General features: G+C 31.3%; 1 protein-coding gene across 1 annotated transcript in view; it reads right to left on the bottom strand.

The window, feature by feature from the left end:
* Window positions 1-5,497: 5,497 nt before the first annotated feature.
* Window positions 5,498-27,549, bottom strand: part of LOC118183832 (cytoplasmic polyadenylation element-binding protein 2-like) — a 141,984-nt gene continuing 119,932 nt past the window's right edge. Inside the window, exons 10-11 of the mRNA XM_085810109.1 lie at window positions 19,849-20,030; window positions 5,498-13,945 (exon numbers count right to left, since the gene is read on the bottom strand). Coding sequence (XP_085666235.1) covers window positions 13,718-13,945; window positions 19,849-20,030 — 410 coding nt within the window. The 3' untranslated portion in view covers window positions 5,498-13,717. The remainder of the gene's footprint in view (window positions 13,946-19,848; window positions 20,031-27,549) is intronic.

Here is a 27,549-nt window from a genome sequence, read left to right as displayed (position 1 = left end):
AATGGACAATCTTTAATTTTAAGACCCTTGAAAAAGGATATCGTCATATTATAAAGCTCGTTAAAGGAGATGGAAGAATGTTAACTAATAATTTTCCTTAAATCATAATTTCATACCATAGCTGCCAACCTCGAAGCACAAAAAACTGGGAGGTTTTCGCACTGTGGGGCAGCAGCATTTCAAAAGAACTCGATTTAAATTTGCTTTATAATGCATGATTCAGATTATTCAACTGACTAAAATGTATAAATATTTAATTAGATATTCTAAATTTTTATGTTCTTTAGCTAATTTCGTTTAATAATTTTCTTAGACTATTAAACTGAAGAAACTCTGAGTAAGGAAAGTTTGAATATATCAAAGTATTTTTAAGCGCATTGAAAATAAAATTAATAACTAATACATATACTAGTGCTTGAATAAACTTAGTAATGTACCATACAAAACAAAATTAAATACAAATTGAATCTTCAGAGAGATGCAATAAAATGTAATAAAAAATTATGCAGATGACCATCAGGAGTAAGGTAAGAAATTTGCCCAACTTCAGTTCAATTAATTCAATAAATTTTATTTGTTGTTGAAAAACCTTTGCATTAGTAAAGACTAAAAATTAACTGGGAGTCTCCCAGATAAACCAGGAGAGTTGGCAGCTATATTACACTAATGGACAAAAGAATGATCTCCTTTAAGATGAGCGACGTCCAAAAAGATCCTAGCAAAGACTTTTAAAACAAGGAATATGGTAGCGGACTTAACGCAAATGGAAGCTCATGATGCAAGTCATGTGCTAAGTAGCAAATATGTACTGAGATTTACTGAGGCACTTACAAGAACCACTTAGATTCTGATGCAATTACAACCATCAAGATAAAAAATGATATAAAAAAGAATGGACATAGAGAAAAGATGTAAAACTGTTTCACAGATGTTTTAAATGATTTCTGTATCAGTATGCATCTTCCTTGCTATATTTGCTGTGTTAAAAACAGAGGATAAGTCCCTTTTTCATTCAAATTGCATATTAATTTCATTTTTAAAATTCATTTTCGAATTTATTCATTCAGAAATATCTAATTACACATTATTATCTTTAAACATTGCTCATGTTATTAAATCCTTATTAAAGAAGTTTTAAAGACTTCTGTTTGTAAGAGGAAATGGTATGCAGATATCACATTCTCGTTAAGTGGACACTAGAGATAACAAACAGATGTTCTGGACCCCATGAGTGTTAGCTAAGGTTAATGGAAGGCTCCTTTTCTGTGTCCCCAATTAATGTTTATTTCCATTGGTGTGGTTTGAAGCATATAAAACCACACCAATGGAATAAGATGAAGTATCCAATTTTGATGGCATAAGCAGTTATAGTGAAAAAAATAATGAAAGCCATCTCCACTAAAGGAAATAAAGCTTTAGTGCCAAAAAATATTTGATAGCATTTGAAGTGACAAGACTGCGTTTAATGAATTCACTTATGTTTATGAAGCTACGGTAAAATAGCATTATAAACTTTAAAACAAAGCAGAACTGTACTTAAAAAATAAAAATGCTGAGGATATTTCAAATGCAAAAGAGATAAGCAATAACCAAATACAACCAAAACTTTTTGCTTTTTGTAATAAATGTCACGTTTAATGCCGAATTAAGATACATCCTCAGTTCAAGGTTTACTTTTTTAATATCCATCTCGTTTCCTCTCTATATTTATATACACACACATACACAGGTCTGTCGATAAACTGGTTTCTACCTCAGGTGAAATAAATGAATAGTTTTTTAATCAGTAAAAGCATGAAAAGTAACATTTATAAATTATGAATGAGATTTTAAAGAGTTACATATCAATTTTTACTTACTTAAACAAATATTAAGAGTTTTCACATTGTTTTATGATTTCAGCTTTTGTTTTAAGCAACATTCAGTTTAGTAGATGATATTAACATATTCGCTGCCAATTACGAAAATACTCATAGTTGACAAACTGAGTTTATTTGCCAGCTATAGGAATAGTCGTAGTTGATCGTGTTACTGTTTAGGTATTTGATGAAGGGGAGCTAAATAATACATTTGGCATGCTGAAACGGACCCATTTATTTATTAAAATGCAGATGCAATAACTTAATTCTTAGGATGAAAAATATATCTGTTGATGACATATTTTGAAGATCACAACAAATAAAAGAGACAATAACACGCCGAATAAATACTGATTCAGAAGTCAAACAACAAAAATCAGCATTAATTCACAAAATTTTCACAGGACTAGTTTCGATGGTTTTACCGAACCATCATCTTCAGCTGCAAAACCGCAAATGAACAAGATAGGAAATAATGTTTAGATAAGATAAGAAAGCCTGGACAAGAATAAGCAAGTGGCGCCATCTGTTGGCGAAACCAGAACTAAAACATAATTTCTCTAAAAGCCGAAGGCAAATTTGGATTGGAATTAGGATCGTTAACTAGAACAGAAAGATTTTTATGAATGTGAAATGCCTCTAGAAAATCCAGTTCTCCAATGGAAGATGTTTTTTGAATAATTTTGGCAGCAGAAAAATTAAAAGTGTGATTTTCGGACCAACAATGTTGAGCAACAGAAGACTTCTGTGTTTCCTTTTTTCTAACATATGCCTCATGTTCTTTGACGCGAAATTTTAAGGCTCTCTTAGTTTGGCCAATGTAAATTAAACCGCACTGGCAAGGAATCCTATAAATACCCCAGGAATTCATATCCGGAATGGGGTCCTTGAGTATAGAATTTGGAATTTTATTGATGGGAGAGTAAACAACCCGAAAGTTAAATTTCTGCAAAATATGTGCAACTTTATAGCTAATTGATGGAAAGAAGGGAATGACAACAGAATTTTTATAATCTCCTAAAATAAGAGTGTGGCTTTTAGTGTGTTGAGATGAGAATTTTTTAACTGCTTGATTAATAATGTTGGGTGAAAAGCCCCTGTCAATAGCTATTGCTTTTAAATAATTTAGTTCTTCATCAAGGGATAGTTTGGAGGAGCAAACTTGAAGAGCACGGAAAACATAGGAATAAAATGAAGCTAACTTTTGTTTAGTCGGATGACATGATTTAAAGTGTGGTGGAAGGCAAACCGATGAAGGTTTATGGTAAACTGTAGTACTGAAGTTGGATGTGTTACGTGTGACCAGAATGTCGAGAAACGGAAGAGAATTGCAAGTCTCAAGTTCAAAAGTGAACTGAATAGCAGGATCAATAGAATTCATTGTTGAAAGAACTCCATTTAAATCATCTTTATTACCTTCAAACAGGGTAAAAGTATCGTCTACGTAGCGGAACCATGCCGGGAAGTTTAAAGTTTCAAACAATTTTGATTCATAATAATGCATGTAGATATCAGCCAGGATGGGACTGAGGGGGCTTCCCATGGCTAATTCCTCAGTTTGCTTGTAATATTTATTTTGGAAAACAAAATGTGTTTGTTTCAAACAGAGTTGAGTGAGAGAAATTAGCTCATCAATTTCGATGCAAGAGAAATGAAATTCGCGAAGTCTGGTTTCTAGACATCTTAATGCACCCTCCACTGGGACATTGGTGAATAATGATTTTACATCAAAAGAAACCATGAGTAAATTACGAGGAGAAATGTTTTTATCCTTTTTTACAAACTCTATTGAATTTTTTATGGTGTAAATGTTATTGTCTAATAGAGTGGAAAATCTAGAAACTAAATATTTAGCTAATGGATACGAGGCAGTACCTAAATTTGATACAATAGGGCGGAAAGGAATACCACTTTTATGAATTTTGGGAAGAGCATATAATCTGGCACAATTCGCAACAGATGGGATAAGCGAATGTTTTAAGTTGCTTGAAATGATTTGCGAAGATTTGATCGCAGTTTTTATTTCGGATAAGTTCACTTTCGGACTTATCCAAAATAAAAACTGCGATCAAATCTTCGCAAATCATTTCAAGCAACTTAAAACATTCGCTTATCCCATCTGTTGCGAATTGTGCCAGATTATATGCTCTTCCCAAAATTCATAAAAGTGGTATTCCTTTCCGCCCTATTGTATCAAATTTAGGTACTGCCTCGTATCCATTAGCTAAATATTTAGTTTCTAGATTTTCCACTCTATTAGACAATAACATTTACACAATAAAAAATTCAATAGAGTTTGTAAAAAAGGTTAAAAACATTTCTCCTCGTAATTTACTCATGGTTTCTTTTGATGTAAAATCATTATTCACCAATGTCCCAGTGGAGGGTGCATTAAGATGTCTAGAAACCAGACTTCGCGAATTTCATTTCTCTTGCATCGAAATTGATGATCTAATTTCTCTCACTCAACTCTGTTTGAAACAAACACATTTTGTTTTCCAAAATAAATATTACAAGCAAACTGAGGGATTAGCCATGGGAAGCCCCCTCAGTCCCATCCTGGCTGATATCTACATGCATTATTATGAATCAAAATTGTTTGAAACTTTAAACTTCCCGGCATGGTTCCGCTACGTAGACGATACTTTTACCCTGTTTGAAGGTAATAAAGATGATTTAAATGGAGTTCTTTCAACAATGAATTCTATTGATCCTGCTATTCAGTTCACTTTTGAACTTGAGACTTGCAATTCTCTTCCGTTTCTCGACATTCTGGTCACACGTAACACATCCAACTTCAGTACTACAGTTTACCATAAACCTTCATCGGTTTGCCTTCCACCACACTTTAAATCATGTCATCCGACTAAACAAAAGTTAGCTTCATTTTATTCCTATGTTTTCCGTGCTCTTCAAGTTTGCTCCTCCAAACTATCCCTTGATGAAGAACTAAATTATTTAAAAGCAATAGCTATTGACAGGGGCTTTTCACCCAACATTATTAATCAAGCAGTTAAAAAATTCTCATCTCAACACACTAAAAGCCACACTCTTATTTTAGGAGATTATAAAAATTCTGTTGTCATTCCCTTCTTTCCATCAATTAGCTATAAAGTTGCACATATTTTGCAGAAATTTAACTTTCGGGTTGTTTACTCTCCCATCAATAAAATTCCAAATTCTATACTCAAGGACCCCATTCCGGATATGAATTCCTGGGGTATTTATAGGATTCCTTGCCAGTGCGGTTTAATTTACATTGGCCAAACTAAGAGAGCCTTAAAATTTCGCGTCAAAGAACATGAGGCATATGTTAGAAAAAAGGAAACACAGAAGTCTTCTGTTGCTCAACATTGTTGGTCCGAAAATCACACTTTTAATTTTTCTGCTGCCAAAATTATTCAAAAAACATCTTCCATTGGAGAACTGGATTTTCTAGAGGCATTTCACATTCATAAAAATCTTTCTGTTCTAGTTAACGATCCTAATTCCAATCCAAATTTGCCTTCGGCTTTTAGAGAAATTATGTTTTAGTTCTGGTTTCGCCAACAGATGGCGCCACTTGCTTATTCTTGTCCAGGCTTTCTTATCTTATCTAAACATTATTTCCTATCTTGTTCATTTGCGGTTTTGCAGCTGAAGATGATGGTTCGGTAAAACCATCGAAACTAGTCCTGTGAAAATTTTGTGAATTAATGCTGATTTTTGTTGTTTGACTTCTGAATCAAATAAAAGAGATCTTTATTATATTATGCTGAAATTTGACTATGATGAACTGTAACTATGTCAATTTATTTACTGCCAAAGGTTATTAGTTATTAAAACAATAAAACAAAAGAAAATAATTCAAAAGCACAAAAGTGAAGACAGGATCTTGGCATGCGTGACTGCATGCACCATACCAGGTTTGGCAGTGAATGTGTTAACTGATCCTTCATCATCAAAACAAAAATTATCTTTCATTATCAAAATCGAAGTTTCATTTCAATAGTTTACATGCTCTGTTTTTGCTCGTTTGAATTCATCATTTCAAATTAACATAAGTGACTAAATAAATAAACAAATAATGAAAAAATATGCATATGAAATGATTACAGTTCAAAAGATATCAGCAATATCCATTAATTTAAGCATAAGCTCGAGAGCTTTCAAAACTATTATTAGCACTGCTCTCACTTTACTTTCTGATGAAAGTAAAATGTTACCACAAGGAATTCAAAAAGAAAACATTAACAAAAAACAGCTGGCTGATATGTAATCAATGCAGTAAATTGACTGCATATCACACAACAGGAATTTGTTTCTTCATTTTGCATAAACATAGGATTGTCAGGGTGTATATGTGCCTGAAGACCAATCCCATTAAAACAAGGGGAGAAAGAACTTTGGCATTTAGCTACAGCTCTTAAGGTCAGACTATTTTAAAGGTTTTAGATCAAAAGTTGATACGACATTATATAGCTAACTGCAATGCTTGAAATGCAAATATTTGACACTAAGTGACAAATTCTAAGATTTTCAAAATACATATTTCTCAAATGAGTAAATTTTACTTGGGTCAATGTAAGACATTAGGTGGTCAATAGATTAACAGTTATAAAGATTTGGAAAGGAAAAGAAGAAATATATTTCAATATTTGTGTTTATTACTATGATACTGGTCCTAAAAGTAATATAAAGATGATTTAAAATTTTAAAAGTACTGTTTCTTAAAGCTTCTGAAATTTTTAGTGATTTCTTTTACTTAAAAATTCTTCAAAATATGATTTTCAAGTTATTTTAAATATTTAGATATAATTTATAAGCATACTACCACCCTCTGCCAAAAATTACAATAGCAACTATTATCTTTAGTTGGTTTTGATCCTAAATTTACTATATACTAGAAGCTCAGAAGAACTATAGGTATAACATATATCTTAGCTTACAGCAATAGAAACTGGCTTTCTTAAGCAACATACAGACATATCTGCTGTATCCTGTTCAAACTTGGTAAAGCACTATTCTGGTGAATGTGATATTTTCATAAGTAATGTGTTATCCGTTCACTAACTAAATCACCAAAAATAATAATAATAATAATAATAATAATAATAATAATAATAATAATAATAATAAAGAAGAAAAAAAAAAAAAAAAAAAGCAATAGTTCTTTTAGAATTTATCCACTAAGAGTTTCCTGTTAGAAGCATGCCATGAAAGTTTGTTTCCGATTTTAGGAGAAAGAATGCTTATTCTCATTTGTTTAATTTTTATCATTTTCAAACTTTTTGTACATTTTTTTTATTCTAGAAATTTATCATCAGTTCTATATATAGATAGGAGGTTTTAGGGAATTACAAAATTACTGTTGAAAGAAATAAATCCAGGGAGTTAGCATTTGATTAAGTTTATTCTTCTCATCCCACTGCTTGTTCAATTCTTTTCACTCCACCTTTGCTAACCAATTCTGATCCACAGCTCATTCAATTCTTTCTGCTGTTCGATTCATCCTCCCTAACCATTATTCATTTAGTCGTCATTTCCAATTTTTTTCAAGGTTATGGTTAATGAATGGCAAGTCATAAAAACCAATACAGTTTAGTGAGCAAATGATTCTGATCTGATCACATAAAATAGCAGTTTTGCCCATCCATAAATTTCGCATGGGTTAAATTTTAAATATTGTATCATATGACTAGCACATAAAAATATGGAATGCAATTAATAAAAATAAAGGAAAATTCCTTAATTTTTATCAATAACTGATCGTATTATATAAAATCCTAATATACTGTACATTCATTAGGTTTTTTTGAAGCAGGAGAGGTGAAAAATGTGCAATAGCCCTCGCCAGGTCTCAAACCATTGACCTCTTGAATATGCGTTAAATATGCTTCCAATTTCATTACGAAGGCGTGCGAAAACGCGGGAGAAAATACATTATATACTCCCCCGTTTTAAGGGGCAATGGGATTAGGGGACTCAATCACCAAATCCTGGTGGTGACGAACTATCATCGACCACCTTTTAGTTCAGATACCACTTGTAGAGTCATTACATTTCTTTCTGAAGCAAGAGAAATGAAAAATGTACAGTGCTCTTGCTGGGACTCAAACTCTGGACCTTTTGAGAATGTCTTGAGTATGCTTCCAATTACACCACAATGGCATGCATAAAAAAGGGAGAAAATACCTTATAATACCATTGTAAAGAAAATAAAATATTTCTGCTAAAATTTCATAATAAATGTTAAAAAAAATCAGAATGACTATAATTACATCAGAACTTTTTAGGGAAGCACTTCATTCCACTACCCAGATAAAAGCAAGTTACCCCACAATTATGGGCACTTTACATATACTAGGTTTTTAAATAGTCCACTCGCAAGATAATTTCCTTAATTATAAAAAAATCAAACTGCACATATAAATTTTAATTATTCATTTTAATCAGCAAATAAAAAACTCTCAGCAGTTTCAGATCTTGGTTTTAAAGCAAACATAATATTGATGACTTCCAAATTTCTGGATAAAGTTTATATTAATTATTTGTTTTGAAAAACTCAGGATCCTGTTGAGCAGTGATATTTATAGTTAATGATCAATATGAATTCAGCCCATAAGAAGAAAATATTTTAAAATGAACGAAAAGGTAAAAGGTATAACAAACATTAAATTATTTATATACTAGACTAGGTAAACATAAACTATATGTGATCAAAACATGAAAAAATTTACTTTGATAAACTCTACTGAACTGTAATTCAATTTAAAATAACTATATTCACTTCACATGCATAAATTTTACACAAAAATATGTGGAACTCAAATTAGGATACTTACTCATTAAGCAAAGAGTTAACTGCAAATTTGTACCTTTTTATCGCATTACAGTAAACAATTAAAGGCCCAGATATAATAGACAAAAATTCGATGTATATACTTTACACATTACAAAATTAATTAACAAAGAAAACAGTATACATCAAAAATATTAATATCTATTATAATACAAAAAGCCTCACTATTGCATAGTATTTAAAGACTGGGAGAAGACAACAAATTTAATTGCTTTCCACATATGGCATCAATTATAATGAAGTAACAGAAGCTGAAAATCCATATAACTCTGTTGACTGCTATTAATATGCTATTTGCTTTGTCCTTAACATCAGTTCAAATGAAACAAAAATAGAGGTACAAGGCATGATAAGCAAATTTATTTATATCAATTATTTTTACACAGTATTTTCTTCTTTTAATCTTTATAACCAAAATGTATGCACAAGTGCATATGAGTTTTATATTATTAACTGTAAATTTATAATGGAGAAAAGATTTCATAGTTTATATGATTGCAGAATATAAAACAAAATGAAATTATTAATTTCTTTTCAATATTAATTTTTCCTACTATTAATCTATTAATTTTTCTCTTTCATACTGGAAACCATAAAATTTCTAGATAGCATATGTTTCTAATTGTAATCCACAATTACCTTTGCTTCAGTAAATCTTCAAATTTACACGGATAAATTTGATACCCAGAAAGTATTAGTAACTTTTTTTACAAAATTATCAATATTTTACAAAGATCCTTTTCAACTGCATATAATTTAAATATTTATATATGCAGTTTAACAAAGGCACTAATACTTCTAATCCAATATTTAAAACAGCCAAAAGTGAAATGTTTTGTTTATCATTCTCCTGAGAATAGTCTTTCATTTGTAAATTGTGTAATATGATATTTGTCACATGATCAGTATATTCCCCTTTCACAATGTTTAAAACCAACTACCATCTCCCCAAACAATTCCACATTTTAAACTTGATAATATACTACATATAATTTGCAATATTAAAAAATATTAGCATGAAACATGCATAAAATTTGAATATTCATATGCACTCTAAACTTAAGCAGTTTGTAGCAACACTACATTAGAGGTAAAGATAAATCCCAAAGGATTTCAGAAAAAGTAGGCATAAATTTAATATAATGCACAAATTACTGCCGACATCATGAGGAATATAATATTACAACTAATAATTTATAATACAGCAGCTATTAAATATCAAAACAAATTATAAGAATTTAAAGTAAGGACAAGAAAATTAAACAAATATAAAAATTTCCAACAAATAACTTTACTTCTCAGTTTTAGCAAGTATCGAATGGTTAATACTGATATAAAAATAGAAATCCAGTCTTACATTTGTTTCCTATAATACTACATATTAGCAATAATTATAATGAATAATGCTAAACCTGTTGCAGTATACAGTGAAAGTAAGTATATAATTGCACCCAGGCCACAAATTATTTTATTCTTTCAAAATATGTACATTATTCATTTAAGGATAGAGAGCACTTTCATGAACTATCAGATGACAATTTTTTTCTTATCTTGGAGTGAAGAAGCATTAAAAAATGGGGATGATAAAAATGTGCCTATAAAAATCATGCACATTAGTCACTGCCCTAGAAAAAGAGACGTAATTTTAAAAAGCAAAGTACTTTAAAGTAGTTAGAGACATGGCACTAAGTTATAAAGTTCACAAAAGGATTTAAAATGATGGATTTACATGACGAGTAGTTATAAAAAAACTAGTGTATAAATCCTCAGATCGCTTAATGACAACATATTTCCTACTACTACATGAGTGTTTAAAAATACTGTAGTACTAAAACTGGCAAGATTTATTAAGAAAGAAGCAAAATAACTTACATTTTGAACAGTCATTCTAGATTGTCAATACATAATCAATTCGTGCAAGATATACAAAGGACTAAAAATGTCATTTACTTTTTTATGCATATTCAAATGCAATTAGAGAATGTAATGGTGCATATACCACCTTTTTAGGAGATATTTTTGCTCATATACAGGCAATTTTTATTTGTTTGAGAAAGACTTAAGAAATGCAGCCAGGAGGATATTAGAGTATAAATCCTTTCAGGGTCCTATGAGAACAGTATGCTCTTTAAAAGTACTAGCATAATTTAACAGCAATAAGGCAATCAGAACTTGGTAATTTCCTAATCAAAAACAACTATACAGCATATATTTTAATTGCAAAACAATTTTTCTAATTCAGACAAATGATGTGAAAATATTAATATGAAAATATGCTATTAGTTTTTATTTTTAAAGCTACAATAAAAAGTTTATAATAATTCTACATTTCTAGAAGTTCAGAAATTACAGTTCTGTAAAATTAATCAGGAATACAAATTTTATTTATTAAGTGGTACTGAATGAGTATACATTTTGGTATAAATTTCAAGAAGAAAAGAAAACTGCCTAAAAAAAAAAAAAAAAAAAAAAAAAAAAACGAACAAATAGTTGAATACCATACACAAACACATTTTTAACTGAGAAAATCAAATGCTAAAAGCAATGAATATTAGTTTTCTTCTACAAAGATACTAGATCATTTCTGATTTCATACAAGAGCTTCCATGCTGAAACACTAAGGCAGAAAGTTTGTGAATTGATAAAAAATGAATTTTCTAGCAGTAACTTACAGCAATATTATCTAAAAAAAGCACTATTACAAAAATGTTACAATAATTAACAAATATTTCCATTTAAGGTCAAGAGTGTAAGAACAAGAGCAGATACAAATCCACAATCAACTGTCTAGAGTAACATGAAAACATCTTTACTTCTGATTGTCCCTAATCCTACTTGTAAAGAATGTGCTAAGTTAACAGTTCGATCTGATGCCAAGCAATATGAAATATCATTCACAAGAGGCAATAAATATTCAGAAATAGGATTATATTGTCGCCATCTACAACAGCAAAAAACAGCATGTAAACTTCTTAATTATAAATAATTTAGATCTTAATAAATATAATAGAAATCATAAAATTGCATCTCGTATTTTATCTGTCAATACAGTAACGTATTAGGAATATTACTATAGCTAGATGACAAATACAAAATATTTAATAAGTATGCAGATAAAAGTTTCTTTGACATAAATATTTATTGCATTCCTGTATATGCATTTTTCTATCACTAGATTTAAGTTTCACAACTACAATGAAATATTGATTTCATATGTTAGGAATTTTTGCAAAAAACATGCATGAAATTTCAAAAGATAAGAAAATACTATATAAAAATAGATCAAACTTAGTTAAAAGCTACAAAAACATTTAAAATAGTAACTGAATGCTTTTGTAACTATTCTAAAGCAGCTAGAATGAATGAGATAATTTTAGCAACCAATACAAGAATATCTCATATCATTACATTAGGAACAATTTCCAATCTTTAAAGCATGTTCATATGTTACAATATTCAAAAGTTACATGGAATTCTGGAATAGAACACTTTACAATAATTTCGAATGAAACGAAAATATTAATAATATATATATATAAAAAAAAAACAAATTGAAAAATAAGTATCACTGTATGCTTAAGAACAATTTACATATAAATCTGCTTTTACTTTATAAATAACTGAATCAAAACGTTGAAATAAAAATGACATGAACAAAAATTTTTAGTATTATTGGCACATATGTATTAATGCTATATATACACACACATAGATATAATAAAATGCAAAAACACAGTTACAGAAAAATTATAATGAATCTACATATTATTCCTTTAACTAAAATGCTCTACTTTTTGCCTTTGGCTTAAATCTTGCAATTATTAAATTATCTTTTCAGGATACTAAGAACTGCACTGAAAAATTCATATGACATACACTAAATTAAATAATGAGTCAATAGAGTTAAGTTACAATTTTGAACTTCACTAAAGTTTGACTCTAGTTCCCAATAAGCAGAACATGAAGAAACAGAATATTTTACTTTTCTTCACCATTAAGATATAAAATCTTAATATATGGCTACATCACCTGGATGAAGCAGTAACTCAGCTTTCTAGCATACAGCTTACCTATTCTTAAACTAGTATACCTTATACATTTGGACTTTGTTTTAAAATATTCTGGGAGAATAAGGATATGTCACTAATGAGAGAAACTCTTCTCAATATTCAGACCAACGAATTCTATACATGAATTTAATGAAAACCACATTTATGTACAGGATGAAACCTGTCTATGTCGGCCATATGTAATTTTTATGAATGAAAATTTATGCAGTTTCATTATATATGTGTATATAGGAAATGACAGGTTTTTGATAGTTTATAAAAACATATGAAAGAAACAAATGACCAACACAAAGGTTGGATTTTCTGCATTTAGCAGAATATAAAAAATTATACCTTCCACTGACCCACAAACATATATCCATTAACAACTATTAGAGCACTACATGATTTGCTCATTCGTTTAGCCTACCAAATTTATACTCTATAAAATATTTTACAGGTAACTCTGAAAACCAATTATACAAGGATTTTAACAATACAATTCACAAATTTGAATATGTGTTCTTTCTGCAAACTTTCATAGTGCTCTTTTAATGATGTGATTTTTTTTACATACTTAGTTTTTCACTTTGTTTATAAACATACAACAATCTATAAAACACCAACAAAATATTTTATTTAAATTAACTAAGAAGATAATTATACGCATATCTCAAAAAGATAATTAGAACTACATTAAAAACTTTCTCATAAAAAATTAATATTTGAGATAAAAAACACAGATATCTTAATTATAGTTAGCCACATAGATAAACATAATATATAGATATAAAACTGAAAAACAAAATGACTAGATGCATATTAAAAGTATACACATTTGTGAAAAAAAAAAAAAAACCTAACTTACTTAAATATCTTACGAAGTATACAACAAAAAGCCATAAAATACAAAAGTCCCCATTAAACCACACATACATATATATATGAATTAAAAAGAAAAAACTTATTCAACACCAACGAAATGGTACAGCTCTAGGTCGGTCAGCTCCCTCTTTTACAAGAGGTTTATGAAACTCCCTACCAGGTCGGGAATGAATGGTTGCCCAACAGTGCTCACAGTAATACTGTAAACATGTTACATTAGCACAAAAGAAAGGAGCGAATTTCCCTCCGCATCGAGAACCCTGACATTCATCACACATTTGGTCGTCTAAAACGTATGGTTTGACTTCAACCTAAAAGAAATTACATTAATGCTATACCATATATTTGTTACAACAGGATTAAAAAGTTAATTTCAAATCCTGATATCTTTCAAAATATATATACAGTGCAAAACCTGAGATCCGAACGTCCAAAATTTGGAATGATCTAAAATCCGGACCTTAAAAGCAACCGAAAGCCAGCCATTTTCAAATTAATGGAGTACCTTAAAAGCCCCCAACAAAACCTTTTTTAGGAAATTTTTTAATGCTTTACGCATGCGCATTTTTATCCCCTCATAAGAAAATATGCGGAGAATGGTGATTCTTAATTTCCCTTCAGCACTACTCATAACTGAAGAAATAATCATTTTAGCATAAATTTGTGTGATCAATAATTTGGCTTCATAGTTGCGTATCTGCTTGGCATACATACATCTGCAACCGAAACATGCTACACGGAAACATTGTTGATTTTACAACTTCTTCTACCTGACGAATAATTTTTTATTATATTTTGCTTTCATCATCGTATGTTTATCAACACGACAACTTGAGTAATGACTCATGCATTGATGCCTAAACAGTTTTTTTATATTCGTAATTGAATAACTAAGAGTACGGAGACCTTTTATTTTGCTATTACGTTTATATATATCGGAATAGTGCGAGATCTGAAATGCAAATATAAAGTAGCAATTTTAAAATCAATGTTAAATTTCTTGAATAATGGCAAGACTATTCAAGAAATTTTGAAATATTTTAGCATAAAATCTGCTGTGTGGAGCATCGTAAGATATTCCTCCAGATACTTTAAAAAACGCTTGGCATAATTTATGGCCAGATACCTCATAGTGAGATATCTCATAGTGAGGATATTGAAGATGATAGCTGCGAATTTGAGTGCTTTCGGATATTGCAAACCACAAGTGAAATTTTCAAATTAATGGAGTTTGTAAAGAAATATGGAGAAGCAGTAATAAATGAAGATTATATAACAGAAGTTTTTCATTGCGATGACAATGCTGCAATCATGAATGAATTAACGGATGGCGAAATCTGTAGTATGGTTCTAGATCCAGAAAATACCGCTACTGATAGTGAAGAAAGTGATGGAGAGGTTACTGAAAACAAAAAAATTTCTATTGACAAGTTATTTCAAATTCTTGACACAGCAACTACAGGAATTGAACAGTGGAACTTTGTAACTGAACATGAAATTATGTCTGTCTATAGAATTAAAGAGAAAGTATTAGCACAAAATAACAAAGGAACTTAAAAAGTTTACATTCAAAGAAATGTTTAATAAAGTTAGAAAATAAACATTAAGCCTTTTTTTTTTTTTTTTTTTTTTTTTTTTGTAAATTTTGATACTTTTTAGATCATAAATGCTTCATTATTTCATAAATCAAGATTTTATATTTTAATTTTATAATTTCTACATGCCATCCTTACTACAATTAGAGAGATGATCTAATATTCGGAAAAATAACAAATCCGGAATCGCTGAAGTCCCGACGAGTCTGGATCTCGGACTTTGTGCTGTATTTGCATTAATTCCATTCAACAAAATATACATGCTTCCAATACATCAATATACAAGAGATAAAGAATCATACAACAAATGAGAAATTAATTATTTTATAATGGCAATATTTTTGTTTCAAAAGATAAATGAAAATATTCTATGTTTACTATTTTGTAAACTGCAGTAATTAGACATGCGTATGTGTGTTTGTGGGAAGCAGAGACTGAATAAAAATGGCTGAACGTTTCATTTAAAAAATTGAATAAAGAAACAATATTCAGTCTGGAAAATAATTACTATAAATTTTTATACTCATTAAAAGTGATACTGAGAGAAGAAGCAAATTGGTATGCTTAGTTTCATTAGCAGACATTGCATAATTTGTGATATGAGAAATGAAACATTCGTAAACTCTACTCATCTTTCTTTTATATTTTACTTTGCAGAATGGCTACTTTGAGAATGCTACCTTTAACATCCAAAATACAATGTGTTTAATAAAAACTGCATTGCAATTTTGGTGCGAAAATGAGATGTTCAATGTTTACAGATTACAACTTTCTTTTATAGTTCACTTAAAGTTTAATGCTAGCACAAGCAATTTTTAAATTTTGCAGTATTTTTAAAAGCAGTAAACTTATTTGTTAATCTCCCTTTTTTAATGTCCTTAATATAAACATCTGTCCAGATTATCTATGCCATGAAGATATCCAATGTCCATGCTTGGAGAGAAATTATTTTAGTGATTAAACCAATTCTGATAATGATCCTGATACAGTAAAATAAATCAGCAAAAACTAAATTAAATAATGCAAGAGTTTTAGTGACACAACTCCAAACACATGCCACTCCAAACTCCAATGCACAGTCCAACACATGGTTCAAAACTCAGAGACAGACAGACTCTCTCTTCAGTTCAAAGTTGCAGTTGTAAATATTGCATGAATGAGCACATAAAACATCTCTATGTGATTAAATGGATGAAAAAAAAATCAACAAAAATTTAACTAATAGGTTTGTTTTAAATATGACTATATTGCTTGTACATTCCCATAAAATCTGCACCACAGAAAAAGCAAAAACTACACATAGCTTGAGAATTCCTTTTTTGAATTCACAGGCAGATCCCCCAAAACCCTAGAGTTGACCCTGATCTTTGGTATTATAAAAGTGTGTTGCTCATCAGCACCAGAAAGTTAACCATTTTAAAAATTAATTTACTTATATTTCGTAACACATTCTGCAACTCGAATATTTTCATGCCATAAAAATTAAAGCTGAAATATATTTTCATAATTTAAACAATTATTTCTAATACTTATGCAAAAATATTTATTGATTGCAAAATTTCTAATTGTAAGTCCTTTGTATTTATTGTATGTCATCAGAAATTAAATGTACAGATAACAAAAATTTTTGTGGCAACATATATATTTCAAAGCCCTTTCTACATACTTTAAATTTTGTTCAAATTTTGATTTAGATTTTTTTAACATTTTTAATGTCTTTCGTTCATACTACTCTACCCTCAGGAAAAGAATGCAGAAACAAACACATATACTTTTAAAATTAAAAATTTTTTGAGTTAAATTTCAATTTTATTCAGCAATAGTTAAAACTTTAACTCTATGAATTGACAACATTAGCCATTATTTTTGCTTATGACAAGAACAGAAGTATTTGTATGATTTAATTATATTTTAAAAATTTAAAAAGCTTATATATTTATAATGGTTAACCCGTAAAAGGTGGTAAAGCTTGAAAAAGTTTCATTTAAAAGATAGGAAATAGGAATGCACTTCTACCTCCCTTTTAGCTGGGATTAGACAGGGAACTATCAGATTTTTAAAACCTTTTCCTTACAAAGTCGCCTTCGCTTCTGTTAATTTTCAGATAAGATAAAAAGGGAATTTTTTTTTTGTTGTTGACTTTTATCCCTAAACTAGGTAAAAACATGAAGCTGCTATTTCATAGCTGAAGTAACTGTCGAATGAAAAAATATTAACTTTTGCAAATACTGCCTTATAAAGAAAATAGGCCTTGGTTGGAAATATTTATTAGGTAGGTACACCTAAAACACCCAGGTACAACTAAAATCCATACATACTTTTCTAATCAGCTTTAGTCTTTTCTTTTCCGAACTGAATATAGTTCAGAATTACATGCACTGACTAACAATTTTAATTTACACATGAAACTAATGTTTGAGAATTTGTTTCTTACATTAATTTTTTTTAATAAAAATTGAATAATAATTTTAGCTTTATACATATACATATCAACCAAATGCCCTTGCATTTTTGTTAGATCAGCATCTTTTTTTTATTTGAGTATTCTTTTTAACATTCTCATTTAGTTTTTTTGAAAAAAAATTATTGATTATCTTCCCCCTTTTTAATGTAACAAATAGTATTTCCCCATTCAAAGTATATACTTATTCATTTCTCATTCTTGCATTTTTGTGATAATAGGCTTATTTTTTTTTCTCTTTTTTATGTGACTCTTCTTTTAAATATATTCTCCTTTTCTTTAAAAAACTTTTCATTGATTATATTTTCATTGTATTGCACTGCACTGCATCTTTCAGATGGAAGTATTAGTACAGAATTCTAGAGAGCAAGAGAGTTATGAGAAACACATTGAAAGTTTTTTTCCCCGAGATAACATTCCATTGTTAAGAAAAAATGAAAAGGAATTTATGAAACCATATGGTTGTGAGTAATAGTTACTAATCGTGAACCTCATCAGACAAAAGGAAGGGAAGGTTATCAAACAATGTCTTTTTGAGACATTGCAACTTCATCGCACTGCGACATCACCTATTTTTTGGCTGTCATGTTTACAAAGTTAATCCTTTTTAAATTTGTTAATCTGAAATTTTCAGTTTTCAAAATAATTTCTTTATTTTCTGAGAAATATCGGTCCCTTGCAGAGATGGTCACCTTAGGGAGATCATTGCAGCGAAATATACTTTTATTCACTGTTGGCTTTTATAATATATAATTTTGAATAATTTTAAATAATATCTAAATAAAGGTTACTATTGATTATTAATTCACCAAAATTTCAAACATAACACTAAAAAAAATGAATTGTGATTTGTTTAAAATTTACTTCTCACAAATATTTACATGTTTTAATAACATACTAAATTGAAACTGAATCTTTGATGTGGCAGCCGATCATAAATTATTTTCGTAATTAAATGAAATATTAAAGGAACTTTCCTAGAAAGCTGTCTAAAGATTTTTCTGACATATTAAATATTTTAAAAATATACAGCATATATTTAAATATTTTAGCAAATAATGCTAACATATTTGAATATGTTAGCATTATTTGCAGTACTATTTAATATTTAAAATATGAAATTAATAACTCAAGTAACTACAAAAAGAATCACAAAAGTTCAAAAAGACTTTAGCATGTGTTGATTCACTAAAAAAACAATTAATATAAATTAGAAGTCCATAAAATGAAATTTTTTTGGCACTAGGTTATAAATTAATGCTGAGTTTTAAGCACGAGTATCTTTGAAACAGCTTGTATGACTTTTACAAAATTTAGCACTTATCCATAATTTGGGCATAGAATCGAACTAGGGGGGAAAAAGCACACCATTTCAGAGAAAGTTTGACTTTTGCTAAAGCACAAATACATTTATATATCCTATGGCTCCCATCTGAGACATGAGTTTCCAACTGGACAAATACAATAGGAGATACAGAATTATGTCCTCCTTTTTTTGACTCACTCTTCAACTCAAGATTGATTACTAAATTATTAAAAGAAAAAAATCCATAAAATGACTTAATACAACCACAAGCAGATTACAAATAAATCCAAGAGACATAACACAATATAATAGCAGAAGCTAAAAAATGTAGTATAAAGTGCAAAACATACAAATAAGAAAACCAAAAATTCCAGAGAAAAATTTCCCAACAAATTAAGACATATAAATGATAATCAACATTAAAAACAAATTAAGTGAAAATAAATAGAAAAATGGGAACTGGGTGAACTTGTTTTGTAATAAAATAAAAGGTTGTAGCCAACCAGGTTCCATAAAAAGATGAGGGTAATATTTTTAAATCTTAAAACAGATAACAAAAACTAATGATCATAATGATGATAATAATAATACATAAAATTTACTTTGCAAGTGATTGAAATATCATTTCCAGATTTCAAATCCATATCTTTTAGTATCAATGATGATTTATTAGCCACCTTATAATTTAACATGCTCTTATTCTGTATTATACTGCTTTACTTTTTTATATCATTTACATCAACAAAAAATTTTTAAATTCATAAATAACATCACAACTCAGCTTCTAGTGCACTCATACTATAAAAAGAAAGTACAATGGGAAAGTTAAAATACTTATTTACTTATACTTACTCTTTTCTCAATATCACCATGTTGTAATTGCACAAAACGAGCACTGATTGCTGCAATATAACTTTGCTGATTAGAAAATGCAACTCGTCCTGCCCCTTTAGGATATTTTAACTCTGGGTCAGTATCAATACCAGCATAACACACTCCCCCATATAAACGATCCATAATCATTGCTAACTCCACTGCAAAAAGAATCACAAAATGAACATGACACAACACAAAACTAAAAATTAAGGACACATAGCAATACTGAAAATTTACATTTTGTGCTCAAATAAGCCATGATAACAACAGTATTTTTTAAATACACTCATGTCCATAAATTAAAGATAATGCAAAATCAGGCAAAGGAAGAGTTAGAAGCAAAACAAATTTGACTTATTTGTAAAGCTTATTTATTAAACAAAAGGTAAAGAGCAAAAAAAGATGCTACATGTTTGATAATTATTAAAAAAAAATAGCGATTTTTTTTCTCTCTGGAGCAAATTACAAAAAAAAAAAAAAAAAAAAAAAAAAAAAAAAAAAAAAAAAACTATTTACAAAAAACCAATATTACATGGTTGGTATGATTGTTAATACATTGTATGTCTCCCAGACGATGCAATACAGTCCGTACAACGCCTAGGCATGCTGATGAAATTATCGATCTGATCTTGGGGGATATTACACCACTCAAAAAGCAATGCTCTCAGAAGTTCTGGTAAACATGTAGGAGGTTGACGGGCTGCAACTCGTCGGCCAAGCATGTCCCACACGTGCTCTACTGGATTCAAGTCCGGTGAGAATACTGGACAGTCCATATGGGTGATATCCTCCGATTGAAGGCATTCACTTACGACGTTTGCAAGGTGAGGACGGGCGTTGTCATCCATAAACACAAATTGTGCGTCCATGGCGCCCCGAAACAAACGTATATGTTGGTCCAGAATGATGTCCCGATAGATTTCGCTTGTCATGGTTCCAATTTGAACATGCAGGTCAGTTCTGGAACCCAGAATAAATCCACCCCAAACGAGCACTCCTGCACCACCATCACGGTGTCGTTCAATGATGTTTTCTTGGTGGTAACGGACACCTGGAGCTCTCCATATGAAAGTCCAGCGAGAATCAGACTGCAAGCTAAACCTGGACTCGTTGGAAAATATCACACAAGCCCACTGTTGCGGTGTCCACAATGCATGCTCTCTACTCCAGGCTAACCGCAGTCGACAGTGAGTTGCAGTAAGTGGAACGCATCTGACAGGTCTACGAGCATATAGACCAATCTGTCCTAAGCGTCTGCACATGGTCTGCCTTGAAATTGTCATACCAGTGGCTGAAGAGAGCTGATGAGACAGGTCTGAGGCTGTGCTCTACCTGTTTCTTTTGGCAGTAACTGCAAATACCAGTCCTCATTCGGCGTTGTAACTCTGGGGCGACATGTGCTGTAACGTCTACTCACATTACCATCATTCTGGAATCGTTCCAAAGCCTGGACATGACACTCTGGGCAATTCCAAGTTTGTCTGATACTTCCAGTTGGGTACGCCCACATTCCAGACGGCCAATAAATCTACCACATAAAAAATCATCCAAATGCATCCTTTGTGTCATAACTATTCGGTTATTGCACTGAAATGGTTATAGAGCGCCTGCGAACAATTTTACTTCTTTGCCTGTATTCCTTATATATCACTCTCTTACACTCTCGTCATTGTGATGTACCAACGGTGTCATCTGGTTATTTCCTGAAATTTGCATATGTTTCTTGAAGATGTGTGTAGTGATTTTACAGGTGATATATTTATTTTAGAGTTCGATTTCCATGTGACTCCGAATTATCCTTAATTTATGGACATGAGTGTAAATGCATCCAGAAGGAAACAAACTACTATCACGAAACTTAACATGTACATAGTGTACGAGGAGATAAAAAATAATTACAAATTCAGAACAAAAGATCATTAAGTTATGGCATGAAAAATGCTACAAATCAAATAACAAAGTTATTCCATCTCTTTCACTTTCAAGGTGACTGCAAGGCAGATGAATTAAATATTCCAAGTTCGATAACGGAATTAGAAGTCGTAAAATTGAGCAAACCCACAGTTCAATGCACACCAATCATTTGGCATATTAACGTTCTCGAAGGAAAGGGAATAGAAATTTTTACAGATGGATCAAAGATTAGATGCTTTTATAGCAAGATACTTTTATAGCTTACGAAGATAAACAAACAAGTTATAATATGTAAAAAATTTAGATTAAATGATTCAAGCCCAGGTTTTCCAAGCCAAAGAAACAGCTTTGAAGGAAGCCTTTTTATGGCTAAAGGCTTTTCTCAAAATAATGTCACAATATACGAGCATTTATACAGATAGCAAAACCGTTTTAAAGGCTTTATGTTTCATGAAGAAAACATCTTTACTTATCCAAACACTTCAAGAAACAATAAATATGGAAATAAATATTCGTCCAATTAGCCTAAAGTGGATACAGGGACATACAGGTATAATAGGGAATGAAGCTGCTGATACAGAAGCTAAGGATGCCACATTGAAAGATATGATTAATATTGATCTATTTCAAAACTTACAATCAAGAATAAAATTTCTAAACAATTTTTAATAATTTGGCAAAGAAGATGGGGCGACCAGAAACAGAAAGATTAACTCACGATATTCCCACAAGTATCCCTAAAAAGAATAAAAACAAACTTCTTCCTAGTACAATTAGCAACAAATCATGTGAAGTTTCCATCTTATTTTCAGCGATTCTTAAGAAGAAATTAAGATGCGGGTGTGGAACACCAGCACATCTAGCAGATGCTAAACATTATAGAGGGTGATTCTAAATTGTTTTTACAAACTAAGAAGGATGATAGTACTCATCCAGATGAGCAATAATTACCACAGAACATAGGGTTGCATTCCACTCTGAGAATCAGAAAAGAGGAATATTAGAATGCCAACCTAAACATACAACAGTGTTGCAAATGAAAGAGACCAAAAGCTGCACAATAAGCTTAGTGAAAAACTCAGAGTGCACAAAACGGATCAAACAGAAAACTTGGCATTCGAGTGTTAACTCTAGCTCAGACTTTAATGGCAAACACTCAAATGCATATGTTTGGTTGGCAAGGTCTCAACCTCGCAAACGATTGCAACAAGTTAATTATCTAATCAAGGGCTGAATATTATCAACTAGCTTTAACTTCCGCTGTATGTCGAGATTAGCACAAAAAGTTCATGCTGTGTTCCGGCTGTAAGAACTTCGTGTCCCATAGAAGGATGCTTCAAATAGAATGAGCACAGCACAGTAAGTCCAGGAAGGACAGGATAGAAGATGGCGAAGGGGGGGGGGACTGCTACTTTGATACTTGATATCAAGGTAGCAGTTTTCTCCCTAATAATTTAGATAATTAACTTTTTGCACTCGTTCGCAAGGTCTCAGCCTTACAAGTGCATTTGAGTGTTCGTCATCAATGTCTGAGCTCGAATTAACATTCGAACACCAATTTACCGGTTTTATCCATTTTATGGACTCTGTGAATTTTTCACTAAACTGATTGTGCAACTTTTAGTCTCGTTCATTCACTCTGCCAACACTGTTGTAAGTTCTGGTTGGAATTCCAATATTCCTCTTTTCTGCCTCTAAGAGTGGAATGTGACCCTATGTTCTATGGTAATTATTGCTCATCTGGGTGAGTACTATCACATCTCTTAATTTATAAATGCAATTTAGAATCTCCCTTTATATGGCAATGTTACTTTCAATTATTGAAGCAAAACCTTTTACCAGGATTTGCAACAAAAATTTCAGCAAAAGATTTATTCTAGAAACTTCGTTAATCAGTGTTGGTTAATTAGAGTTTATGCTCTCAGCCTTATGGCTGCATATGCTGAGTGGATGCTTAATTAATTGTCTAGGCAATCTCGGCACAGAATTTAAAATTATCTGCCCGGCAGTGTTCTTCATTAAACGAAAGTTCAAAATATAAATAGACAGACTCTATTCCTGATTCTTAATTTTTCCCCAAACCAGCTATCTTGTTTTTTCAAAATTTTCGAGCATTTGGAAAATTTGATAAAATGTTTTTTCCATGTACTAGTTGTTATAATATATTGTCAGAGTCGCTTGACATTAATTCCAATTTTGGGAAAAACTGTTCAGAAAAAAGTGCTCATGAAAGATGTGGTGAGAAAATACCTTTGGGTAAGGAAATATTCTGGAGAAAGATTAACTCACGATATTTCCCACAAGTATTCCTAAAAAGAATAAAAACAAATTTCTTCCTAGTATAATTAGCAACAAATCATGGAAAGTTTCCATCTTATTTTCAGCGATTCTTAAGAAGAAATTAAGATGTGGGTGTGGGATATTTTGGTGTTGCAAAATATGCGAAAAGAAAAAGAAATGAATAACGAATAATTAAATTTTATTGATGATATTTGTCATTACAAAAATGCACAATTTGTGCATATCATATGAAAAAAACAAAAAATGTGATTTCTCGGATACAAATGACTTTTGATAAGAGGTATGGTTTCCCCTGACTGAAAGCAATGTTGCTTTTCTACAAGGCACAGCATCAGTGAGGGACTGGGGTATTCTCTTCCACTCCTACAGAAGAGAGCTTTCCAACTGCTGAATTGTTTCTGGGGGAGATAAGCGACTAACCCTTCTCCCCAGAATGATCCAAACATGGTCTACTGGGTCCAGATCTGGGGAACCTGCCCGCCAATGTGTTCAAAGAATTTCTTTGTCAAAAAGAAAATGGTTCACCAGCTGAGCACGATGTGGCCTGAAATTATCTTTCATGAAAGTGAATTGATCCCTGACTGCTGCAGCTAAAGAAGTGCAATAGGTCTGAGGATATCATCCTTATATCACTGAGCCATTAGTGCTGCATCCCAAACAATGTGCATGTTGGTACGGCTAGTGATAGAAATACTGGGCTACACCATCACTCTGCCTGCACCAAATTGGACAGCTTCATGCACAAATGCAGGAGTATTCCATGTACCAGGCTCTCTCCAGATGAGAATCTGTCTATTGTGAGGTTGTGCACTAAAGTGACTCTTTCGCAAAGAACAGGTTGTTCCACTCATCACATCCTCATATGAGATGCTCCTGTGCCCACCTTCTGCCAGCAGCACTGTGGTTTTATCTCAACAAAATACAAACCACAGGTCTGCAAGCATACAAATCCACATGGTGCAGGTGAACAGTTTTAGTCAAAGTTCTGGTACCACTAGCTCCCTGAAGATACAGCTGCGAGAAAGAGGAATTTGTAATGCAATTTTGTTTGGCCATTAGTGTTACATACCGGTCCCCATTTTGTGCTCTTGCAGGCATGTGAGCATGTTCTGATCTTTGGCAAACATTTCAGTTTCCCAAAACCGATTTCATAATCTGGAAATGACACTTTGAGAAATTTCTCATGCTTCCGCTACAAGGATTGCATTTGACCCTCTTCTAAATGACCAACTGCCTTCCACGCTACTGATTCAGCCTCCAGTGGAATGGCATTTGTACACCAGGGTGCCCGTGCTAAAAACAATACCCCTTGTAGAACAATTGTTAAAGTTGCAAATTATGGCATGGAAAAAAACGAGAGTAAAAATTCGAACAAATGTAGTTAAAAAGTAATTAAAATTAATGTTAAGATCTTTAAAAATTAAGTAAAATGATTTTGAATTTAGAATACAAATAAGAATATGTGAAAAAGTACATAATAACTGCAGGCCAGGAGCTGTCGAACTGGTGAGCAAAGAATGTAATTTAGGCTGAAAATTCAAAGTTCATTAAAAACACGAGTTATTCACTTCCAGCAAACTCCATCAACTTCTGTATAGTTTGTAATCCAATGCGTAACTCTTCTGCTAGGTTGGCATTCTGGAGATACCTAAAGATTTCTGAAATGATTTTAAAAAGTTCTTTAACTTTGGGGCTGTAAAACCATGAAAAAATTCCGTCCGTAATGCTAGGTGTAGAATTTGGCTTGTTTTTAACTTTGTCACTGTAGTAAGTTTTGCTTGGCATCTGGGTTGGTTGAGCATTCATTTTAGAGAGTTCAAGAAAATTTGTGAGCCACAGCAGCTGCTTACATGCTCCTCATTACAGAAAATGCAGAGAGGCTTTTCGTGAGGTTTCTTTGCATACACGTTGCTTCAATGAGGTCCACTGCATTTGATGCATCGCTCTGGATTGTTACACAGGTGCTGGGTGTGTCCAAAGCCCTGGGAATGGAAACATTGCATAGGCTTTTCCTAGGGTTGTACTTTTCAACACAGACATCAAAACTGAAATATTATTACTGATTGAGCTAAGTCATTTTGCTGAGACATTGTATTCACTGTTACAAAACATTTAACCCATGTTAATTCTTTTAATCTCCTCCTACAGAAAGAATGCTACAGGTTGCTTTTCACTCCATATCTAAAATCCATAGTTTTTGACATCACAGACAAAATTTACATATTCCCAATTTTATAAACAGTATAAATTTCCTTTTAACCTCTTCTTATTTCCTTTTTGTTAAAATAGTTGTCAATTATATGGTTATTTTATATCAAACTCACAATATCCCCTATTTGTTTTGAGCAGTATATTATCTTGGATGGAATATGGTTAGGATCTCTATTTCCAATTGATAATTATCTTTTTGAAGAAATTAATAGAATTTGAAATTAAGGTATACCCTACAGTTTTAGAGGTAATGAAGTAAATTCAATAGTTTATGAAGTTTTGTGCAATTGTGATTCAGTTGTGAGGTGCAAATTACAGAATATTGTACAATTTAATGGCTTTTATGGGTGTACATGGTGTGAGCACAAAGGTGATAAGAGTAAAAAAAAGGGCTCAGAACAAATGATATCACATGCTTAAGATGAAATTAAACATTTAACTTCATTGTGACATTTAGAAAGTGTTTACCACTCAGCTGATCTTGCAATAACATGGTACATTCGAGTTTTAGGTGTTTAAAGGCCAAAGTATCTTATCTCCTTTAATTAAATTTCATAGTATATCACGTTTTACTATTGATTACATGTACTGTGTTTGTTTCGGCACTGTTCGATTCTTTACAGTGTTATGGCTTACTTCCACATGAAATGAACCATTTGCATAAATAACGATCAGAAATGCTGTATAGACGAGAAAATGATATCAATTAAAACTCCATCCAAAATTGGTCATAAGCCTCGCTAATTCGACTCTATTCAATACTGGAAAGCAACCGAATTTTTATGCTGGTTATCATTTTATTCTCCAGTCATATTATTAGACAGCCTTCCTGCTAAATTTTGTAACTATTGGCTAATTTTAGTTGGGAGCATGCATTATTTTTAGGCAATTCCCTAACAGATCAGGAAAGAAATTTAGAATAATTCTTGCTTATAATATCTGTCACTGATACAAATAAATTACATTGACCAAAAAATGTACCCATGTTCATATGTTATTGTACATCCCATTATGTGGTAGAAATTGGGATATGCTGATCCATTTTATCCTTGAAAAATTTAATAGGATATTAAAAAGAAATTGTCTGTGGATTACAGAAAGAGGCTCAACAGATTGCTCAATGCTTTTTAATACTTCAGTTTGTTAAAATTTTCAGTTCTGTAGGTAGGTGATGGACTAATGGATATATGTTAGTTAAACATTCTTTTAAGAATTAGTAAAGTACTAGTGGAGAGAACGTTTTTGTTATGA

The sequence above is a fragment of the Stegodyphus dumicola genome, chromosome X2 (genome assembly GCF_044657685.1).
Source record: "Stegodyphus dumicola isolate Sdum_Otavi_A_Nest chromosome X2, ASM4465768v1".
Lineage (NCBI taxonomy): Eukaryota > Metazoa > Arthropoda > Arachnida > Araneae > Eresidae > Stegodyphus > Stegodyphus dumicola.
The sequence above is the reverse complement of the archived record's forward strand: the minus strand, read 5'-3'. Positions and strand labels throughout refer to the sequence as shown.